The following is a 10,130-nucleotide window of genomic DNA, read 5'->3' as shown; positions in this document are numbered from 1 at the left end:
GCAGAAACTAACACACCATTGTAAAGCAATTATACTTCAATAAAGATGTTTAAAAAAAAAAAAAGAAATATAACAATTATAAACATATATGAACCCAACAACAGAACCCTGAATTACATGAAGCAAAACTGACCAAACTGAAGAGAGGCAAGCAATTCAACAATAATAGTTGGAACTCCAATACCAATCCCAATAATCAATAAGACAACTAGACAATTTGCTTAGAAAATAAGCAAGAATGTAGAAGATTTGAACAACACTATCTATCAACTACACCTAACTGACATCTATCAAATATTCCATCCAACAACACCAGAATGCAAATTCTTCTCAAGTATACATGGGATAATCTCCAGGATAAACCATATGCCATACAATAAAACGATACTCATAAATTTAATAAATTAATTAATGTATAGATGTCAACAGCATAAGGAAATTTAAGAAATCCACATATATGTGGAAATTAACACACTTTCAAATGACCAATGAGTAGAATAAATCACAAAGGAAATTGACAATTAAGAAATTGAGCCAAATAAAATAAAAAACACAAGAAACCAAATTTATGAAATGCAGATAAAATCATATTTAGAGGAAAATTTACAGCTTAAAACACATATATTAGAAAAGGAGAAATAAATCAATAACCTAACTTTCCACCTTAAGAAACTAGAAAAAGAAGAGGAAAGTAAACCAATGTAAGCAGAAAGAAGGAACTAATAAGGATGGTAGTGGGAGTAAGTTAAATAGGAAACAGAAAAACATAGAGAAAATTAATAAAACCAAAAGTTAGTTCTTTGATAACGTTTTAAAAAAAGGACAAACCTTTAGCCATGTTAATCAAGAAAAATGAGAGAAGACACAAATTGATAAAGTCAGAAATGAAAGAGGGACTATCACTACCAACCTTACAGAAATCAAACGGATTTTAAGGGAGCAGTATAAACAACTTCATGCCAACAGATTAGACTGCTAAGACGAAATGGAAAATTCTTAGAAAAAAAGACACAAGTTACCAAAACTGAATCCAGAAGAAACAGAAAACCTAAATCTTCTTGTAAGAAATATTGATAATAACTAAAAATCTTCTCAAAGCAGTGAGTGTAGATGTGGTTATTAAGGGTAGCATTAGAGGGCCTTGTGGTGATGGTAGAGTTCTGAATCTTGGTTGTGTTTGTTATGTGAATCTACACATGTGATAAAATCGCATAGAGATACACACACACACACGTGCACATCACCATTTGGGGAAACTGGTACATGGAATATTCCTGTATATATATATTTTTTTGCTGTGAATGTATAAGTATTTGAAAAGAAAAAGTTAAAAAAAATTTCCACAATAAAAAAGCACAGGCCCAGATGAGTAGACTTGTGAATTCTTTCAATAATTTAAATAAGAAATAATATCGATCCTTTAAAAATTATTCCAGAAAATAGAGGGGGAGGGAACACTTTTCAACTCATTCTATGAGGCCAGGATTATCCTGATACCACTCAGATAAACAAATCACAAGAAAAGAAAACTACAGACCACTATTCTTCATACCCCCCAAAACAACAAAATAAAAGCAAAACAAATCTGGCAAAATATAAAATTATATGCCATGACCAAGTAGGATGTACCCCAGGAATGCAAAGTTGGTTTAATATCTGAAACTCAGTGAACATAATTCACAATAATAATAGAATAAAGGGCAAATGATCATCACAACAGATGCATAAAAATGTTTCACAAAATCCACCACCCTCTCATAATAAAATCCTTCATAAACTAGGAATAGAAGGGAATTTCCTGAACCTGATGAGGAGTATTTACAAAATACCCACAGGTGACATTATACGTAGTGGTCTTAGTGGTGAAAGACCTAAAATCAGGAACACGAGAAGGAAGTCTACTCTCATTGCTTCTATTCAACATTGCATTGGAGGTTTTATCCAGTGAGATTAGAGAAGGAAAAAAAATCCAGATTGGAAAATAAGTAAAACAGTCTTTATTCACAGGGAACAAGTTCCTATATATAGAAAAACCCTAAGAGACACATGCATGCACGCACACACGTGTGTGTGCTTCTACAACTAAAAAAGGAGTTCAAGAATGTTGCAGGATAGATGTATACACCAAAATTAATTGCATTTCTATACAACAGCAATGAACAGTCTGAAAATGAAAGTAAGAAAAACAATTTCATTCACTTATCAGCAAAAAGAATAAAATACATGGGAACACATTTAATGAAAGATGTGCAAGACTTGTACACAGAAGACCACAAAACATTGGTACCAAAAGCTAAAGAAGACCCAAATAAATGGAAAGATATCTTATGTATATGGATGGAAGACTTAATATTGTTAAGATGGCACTATTTCCCAAGTTGATTCTACAAATCCATGCAATCCGTATCAAAATCCCAGCTGGTTTTTTTCTTTTTTCTTTTTTTTTGAAATTGACAAACGAATCTTAAAATTCACATGGTAATGCAAGGAGCCAAGAATGGCTAAAACAATCTTAAAAAATAATAAAGTTGAAGAACATATATTTCCCAATTTTAAAACTTACTACAAAGCTATGGTAATTAAGACAGAGTGATAGTGGCATAAGACACATAGTCCAATGGAACAGAATTGAGATTCCAGAAATAAACACTTACATTTATGGTTAATTAGTTTTGGACAAATGTGCCAACACAATTCAATGGGGGAAAGGACAGTCTTTACAATAAATGATGCTAGTACCACGGGATAGCCACACACAAAAGAATGAATTTGGACCATTACCTCACACAATACACAAAAATTAACTCAAAGTAGATCATATTCCTACATGTAAGAGCTAAAACTATAAAGTTTCTAGAAGAAAAACATAGGAATAAATCTTTGAGACCTGTGTGTAAGAAAAACCTCACCTGGCCTCTTGTGTGTTTCTTCTTTACTGTCACACTACTATTACACTCACAACACTTCTGACACCAGGTGTGTGAGGGTTTTGCCCACACCAAGAAATTCTGTGACACCAGCTGAGTGTCCTACAATTTAACTCAATTCTGACACTGTGTACCTGAAGATAGCATCTCAGATCCCATAGATTATGGGCTCAGTCCCACAAGACTGCCCCCCATTCAGGTGCAAATCACAAGTAATAGGTCCCAAGTTTCCCCACAACTATCCCACTTGGCTGCAGATCAGAGGTTCCCATGACCTCCTCCCTCTTGGATTCACTTATTTGCTAGAACATCTCACAGAACTCAGGGAAACACGGTTAAACAGTGAGCAATGTGGGAGTTGGGGGTGGTGACCCCTGCACAGTTGAAAATCTGAGTATAACTTTACAATTGGCCCTCTGTATCTATGGTTTCACATACACCAACTGCAGATCTTGTAGTGCTGTAGTAGTGTTTACTTTAAAAAATCTTCATATAAGTGGACCCACACAGTTCAAACCTGTGTTTTCCAAAGGTCAACTGTATTTATGTTTACTGGTTATTATACAATAAAGGATATGATAAAGGATACAGATGATCTGCCACATGAAGAGATATATCAGGTGAGGTATGGAAATGTCCCAAACTCAGGAGCTTCTGTCCCCGTGGAGTTGTGGTACATCACCCTCTTGGTACATGGATGTATTCACCAACCTGGAACCTCTCTGAACCCCATGCTATTGGGATTTTATGGAGGCTGCCTCACATAGGCTTGATCAATTATTAAGTCCATTTCCAGCTCCTTTCTCCTCTCTGGAGAACTGGCAGTGGGGTTGGAAATCCCAAACTTCTAATTATGGTTTGGTCTTTCTGGTGACTAGTCCCCATCCAGGAACCATCCACGAGTCCACCCAGTCACCTCATTGGAAAAAAAGATGCTCTTAGTGCTCTTATCAAGAACTCTGTGCCAGGAATAGAGACAAAGACCAAATATATATTTCTTATTAGAAATCACAATATCACATCTTGAGTTGGGCAAAGATTTCTTAGATATAACACCAAAAGCACAGGTGATAAAATGATAAATTGGACTTCATCAAAATTAAAAACTTCTGTGTTTCAAAAAGAGACCATCAATAAAGTGAAAAGATAAGCCATACATTGGTAGCAAATATTTGCAACTTATTTATCTGATAAGGGACTTGTATCCAGAATTCATAGAGAACTGAAACTTGGAAAATGATCCAATTAAAGATGGGCAAAATATTTGAATAGACATTTTGCCAAAGAAGAAATCTGAGTGGCCAATATTATGAAAAGATGCTTAATATCATTAGTTATTAGGGAAATGGATATTTAAACTACAATAAAATACCACTTCTCTCCCACTGAAATGGGTACAGATGGAGACAGACGGTAACAACTGCTGGTGAGAATGCAGCAAAATGGAAACTTTCATGCATTGCTGGTGGGAATTTAAAATGCAGCAACCACTTTGAAAAAACAGTTTGGAAGTTTCTTCAAATGTTAAACATAGATCTACTATATCATCTGACAATCCTCTCCAAAAAAAAAAGTGTCCCCACAAAGACTTGTATGCAAATGTTCACAGCAGCATTGTTTACAATAGGCAATAAATGGAAACAACTCAAATGTCCATCAACTGATGAATGGATTAACAAGTGTGATATACACATACAATGGAATATTTTTCAGCCAAACTAAGTAATAAAGACAAAAGACCACATGAAGACACAGGGAGAAGCCAAGGAAAGAGGCCTCAGAAGAAATCGACCCTGTCTGACACCTTGATCTCAGACATCTAGCTTCCAGAATTGTGAGAAAATAAATTTCTGTTGTTTAAGCCACCCATTCTGAGGTACTTTGTTATGGTAGCTCCAACAGATTTTGGTACCAGGAATTTGGGTATTGCTGTAACAAATACCTAAGAATGTGGAAGTGGCTTTGGAACTAGGTAATGGGAAGAGTTTTGAGGAGCATGTTAGAAAAGCCTAGATTGTCTTGAAGAGACTAAATATGGTCATTCAAGGTGATTCTTCTGAGAGCTCAGAAAGAGAGAACTGTACAGAAAGCTCCTATCACTATATCTGCTTATATATATATATATATATATATATATGCTATATATATCTGTTTATATATATTTCATCATGAACAGAATATTGACACAAATATGAATGTTAAAGGTGTTTCTGGGGAAGTCTCAGATGGATATGAGGAATATGTTATTGGAAACTGGAGGAAAAGCAGTCCTTGTTACAAAGTGGCAGAAAACTTGACCAAATTGTGTTCTAGTGTTTTGTAGAAAGTAAAAGTTGTCAGTAATGAACTTGGATATTTAACGGAGGATATTTCTAAGCAAAATGTTGAAGCTGTGACCAGGTTTCTCCTTGCTGCTTATAGTAAAGTGTGAGAGGGAGACAACTGAAAAAGAAATTATTATGCAAAAAGGAACCAGAACTTGAAGGCCAAAAATTCTCAGCCTATTCATATTGCAAAAAAACGAGAAAGTGTGTTCAGGAGAGAACACCAAAGATGTGGCTGGACAGTCTTTACTAAAGAGATTATGGGTATGTGACATGGATCCAGTCACAGCAGAAACACTGTCAGCTTGGACTGAAGAGGACAGAGGTGGGATGAAATGAAGGAAGGCTGTCAGACTTCTGGGGTTCTACAAGCAGAAAATTAGATGATAGAGATGTCTGGATGCAAACATGCATCATCCTTCGAGTACAGGGAGGAATGACTCTAAAGGTGTGTCAGGGGTCAGCAGGGCTGCTACTGCCACCATGGGTCCCGAACGCATAGGCCCAAGCAGCAGGACTGTTTCTTCATTGGTTCCAGAGGGTTTGGGGACAAAATGCAGGGAGAAGAAGGCAGAGCTACCACCCTTGTTGGACAGAAAATTGAGCCAAAGTGGATTTCCTTAAAATCTGATGGAACTTTCCACAGAAGTTTCTTAAAATTAGCCACATATGTTAATGTCACATAAATAATGTCAGCACGCAAATGTGTGCTGTAGAAATATTGCAGACTGGAGAATAAAAGTTGTGAGTTCTAGTACTGATGTTGATATAATAAACTAAATCTTTGAATAAATTAAAAATCTAATGGAATTTGCCCTGCTAGGTTTTGGACTTGCTTAGGACCTGTCAGCCTTCTTCTTTCCAATTCTCCCTTTTGGAATGGGAATATCTGTCCAATACCTGTCCCACCATTGTATTTTGGAAGCCCATAACTTGTTTTGTTTCATAGGTTCACTATTGTAGAGGAATTTTGCCTCAGGATGAATCATACCTCTAGTCTCACTCATATCTGATTTAGATGCTATTTAGATGAAATTTTAGACTTAGAGTTGTTGCTGGAATGGGTTAAGACTTTTGTGGCTGTTGGAATGGGACAAATATATTTCGCATGTGAGGACTTGAAATTTGGAGGCTGAGAGGGTGGAGTGTTACAGGTTAAATTGTATCCTTGCAAAATACATATGTTGAAATCCTAAGCCCTAGTACCTCAGAATGTGACTGTATTTGGATACAGAGTTTTTAAAGAGGCAATTAAGGTTGAATGAGGTTATTGGGAGTGGGCCCAAACCCAATACGACTTGTGTTCTTATAAGAAGAGGAGATCAGGACATGCACACACAGAGAAAAGAAAGACCATATGAAGACACAGGGAGAAAAGACACAGGCCATCTACAAACCAAGGAGAGAGGCTTCAGGAGAAATCAACTCTGCTGACAACTTGATCTCAGAATTGTGAGAAAATATATTTCTGTTGTTTAACAGCAACAACAAAAAAGAATTACTAATACATGCTGCTACACAGATGAACCTCAAAAACATGCTAAGTGAAACTAGGCACAAGAGACCATATATTGTAAGAGTCTGTTTTTATGAAAGGTATCCAGAAGAGGCAAATTTATAGAGACAAAAAGTACATTAGTGGTTGCCCAGGCCTGTGAGTAAGAATGGGAAGTGACTGCAAATAGGCATGTTTTCTTTTTGTGTTAATGGAAATGTTATAAAATTAGATATTGGTGAAAGTTACACACTTTACAAAGTTACTAAAGATTCTTGAAGTGTAATCTTAATACAGGTGAATTTTATTGTATGTAAATTATATCTCAATAAAGTTGTTTTAAAAATTAATGGTTGAAAAAATTCCTTAAGATGATATTCGTTGGATAACAAATTCTAATGTGTCTATAATTAGGATTTATTCTTTAACTGAGAACCTTCAAATACCTGGAACAACTCCATTCATATTGTGGTAGAATATCCACCCATCATGAATTTTTCTTTTATTTAATTTTAAAAAGGGCTTTGAAGCACAGCAGGCAGAAAAAACACTGGGAGGTTAAGTCAATATTGTTAAAAATTTTTGCATAAAAATGAAAGTCAAACTCCTGAATTTTAGAACCCACTAGAATATTTAAGTATAGCCCTTTAGATGTTGGTTACACAAAATCATACTTCCCTCCTCTGCTTGCTGAGAGCAGCACTGACTGGAATAACTCCTTTGAAAAATGACCTGGCCTGGTAAAAGGTCACGGGTCATTCACTGTGATAACAATTCAAAATAAGGCAAAAAGATTTCAAAACAAAAAAAACAAAAAACAAAACCAAAGAAGTGGGGGTAATTACTAAAACATCAAAGATTTTTATATAGTCTGACTATTCTAATGTATTCACCATTCAACTAATAATATTAACTTCAGTCAGAATACTTATAGGGAGCCAAATTCTGAGTTCCAATTTAAATTGCCAGGTCACTTCTCCCAACCCATAGACACAGACTTACTGAAAAGGAATGACAGAAAGGCCTATAGGATCTGCTAAGAGGCAGAAAACAAAGATTAGGATGAAGGTAAAGCATGACCTTCAAAACAGGAATTCAAGTTTTAGGTCCCAGATAACATAGCTCCTGGATATAGAGCTGCCTAAAAAGATACCAGTTCTCTACCTGTAAGTTTTGACTTCTGGTCATTATAAACTGTCTTGGAAACCTTACTTCCCAGGGAAGGGGACGAGGAGCCAAGAAGGGGCACCTGGAAAGTAAGATTCTCTGGGAAGGGAGGAAGATGGGGGTCAGCACATCCACTCTGGCTTCCCGCATCCAGTGGGTTCCCTCCTGCGGTCCTCCTGCCCCCTAGACGCCTGGGTGGCTATGCCATCCCGCAGGATCTCGGTGGCACGGGTTCTGAAAGGCTTTCCCCTGGGGTATCAGGTGCTGACCCCAGAGCTCCAGCATAGAGTGGGCGCTGCTGAGCCCAGAGCCGTTCGGGTTGGGGGAACACCGCCAGTCACTTTCCCGCGACGAAGCTGGGGCCTGGCCGCGGGAAGGGCGGCTGCACCCCAGGGAGCCGGTCCTCCACGTGCCAACACCTGAGGCCCGCAGCAGCGGTCCGGAAGCAGGCGAGGCCTCTCGCGTGTCTCGCGCCCCCTTTCTTCGCTCACTCGTTCCAACAACGCGTCACAGGCGGCACACCCAACAGCGAGCAGCTAAAGATCCGACCGTTCAGAATTGCGCCTCATGGGCGGTTACCTGAGCCGGCCTTGCCCTCGCCCGCCCGCAGTTACCTGCTCTGCGAGGCGGGGACCAGCCGGAGAGACCCGAGAGCCTCGGGCCTGCGCATCCCGCTCGCCGTGTTCCCCTCCCTTTCCGGGTTCACTCGGCGGTCCCAACCCTGGACCTGGCTCACAGGTTGTCATATGAGGATCCTGTGGCTTCACCCCGTCGTCGTTGGCACCGTCGGCTGTTTATCATAGCCCGTCGGTGGCAATATCCAATCCAGCAAGCCTGGTGTTTATTTCTGGGGGTCTTTTCCTTAGTGCCCCAGAGTGGCCATCAGAAGCCACTGCTGTCTGCTTGCAGCTCCAAGATGTTCTGTACCTCAGTGATCCTGAAGATGGCACCTGCTAAGGGCAAACTGACGCTCCTTTTGGCTCTGAAGCAGATAATCATCTGTATGTGGTCTTCACTGTCTGTTCACCTCCCAAACTTTTGTGGAAAAGAGATCCTGGTGAGGGCCCTCGAAGAAAGCGGTCAACTGAGAGCCAAGGAAGAGAAGGACCTGACAGCCCTGGCTGAGAGCAGGAAAGGGCTAACAAAGCAAAAGAAAGGACACTCAGCTCCCGAGAGTCAGGACGAACAGAGAAGGGGATCGAACCCCGGTGGGAATGTGCAGTCCGTGTTTAGACCCCTGATGCCCAATGGGGTCCTCTCTTCCTCTGTGCCCAGGCCTGGGCCTCTGAAGAGAGACTTCTGTTCCAAGAGCTCTGAAGATATCCTGATTAGGAAATCCCAGACCTACTTTTTGAGCTCATGCAGCAAACGAAATGCCATCACCAGTTCATACAGCTCCACTAGAGGTTTCCCACAGCTGCAGAGGAGCGGTCCAGGCGCAGCGGGGCTCCTGGGCCCAGTCTCATCGCATCCTCGTGTGCTCTCAAAGAAAGCCAGCGAGGAAGGCTGTCAGTCTAGCCCTTCAGCCTCAGTGGAACCACAGAGGAAGATTAAGCGTGAAAAGGTTGCAGATGGCCCCTTAGAGCAGAAACAAAACTTAAATTGCTCACAGCCATCTGACAGTTCCAGGCCCCGGAAAAAGAAACGCAAGATTCCTCTGCTGCTGCCCTCGAGACGAAATGGCCCACTGATTTTGCCCCCACCACCCCAACTTGGTTATCCAGTGGTTGCTGAAGACCTTGACTTGGAGAAGAGAGCTGCGATCCAGTGGATCAACAAGGTCTTGGAAGGGTAAGACAGAGGCCATCTCAGACTGCAGAGCCCCTCAGCCTTCCTGTTTCCATTCTGCCAGCCCCCAGCACTAATTCACAACTGAGGAGCTTCTGGAAGATGTAGAGCTCCCTAGGCCCAGTGGCCTTCCCGTAGCTGGCTGAAGCAGCCACTTCTATGGGCTGTTTGTCCTGGTTTTCCCTGTTTGTCTTGCTCCACCTGGTATAAAAAAATTTTGTTCCTTTTCCCTGGCTCACCAGGGTCTGTTCCCCAGTACTTTGCTGCTTGGCCCCTCAGTGGTTCCTCAGAGGAGCATTGCAGGACACCATGAGAGTCCAGCTTTGCCCTTGAGGGAGCCCAGGGTGCTGCTCCTGTGGGCCCATTCCTCCACCAAGTCAGTTCTCTCCAGAGAGACAATGTTCCATTCTTATTGTCTTTCTGTCAGAT

At 40.3% G+C, this 10,130-nt stretch overlaps 1 protein-coding gene across 1 annotated transcript; it reads left to right on the top strand.

Moving 5' to 3' along the window:
* The first annotated feature begins 8,480 nt into the window (after positions 1–8,480).
* On the top strand, positions 8,481–9,708 carry LOC133090210 (nuclear envelope pore membrane protein POM 121-like). The gene is given in 2 exon segments (XM_061188536.1): positions 8,481–8,513; positions 8,515–9,708. Coding segments are annotated over 2 exon segments (1,227 nt in total).
* The last annotated feature ends 422 nt before the right edge of the window (positions 9,709–10,130 follow it).

The sequence above is a fragment of the Eubalaena glacialis genome, chromosome 4, assembly GCF_028564815.1.
Source record: "Eubalaena glacialis isolate mEubGla1 chromosome 4, mEubGla1.1.hap2.+ XY, whole genome shotgun sequence".
Classification (NCBI taxonomy): domain Eukaryota; kingdom Metazoa; phylum Chordata; class Mammalia; order Artiodactyla; family Balaenidae; genus Eubalaena; species Eubalaena glacialis.
Note: the sequence above shows the minus strand (reverse complement) of the source record. Positions and strands in the feature narration are given on the sequence as shown.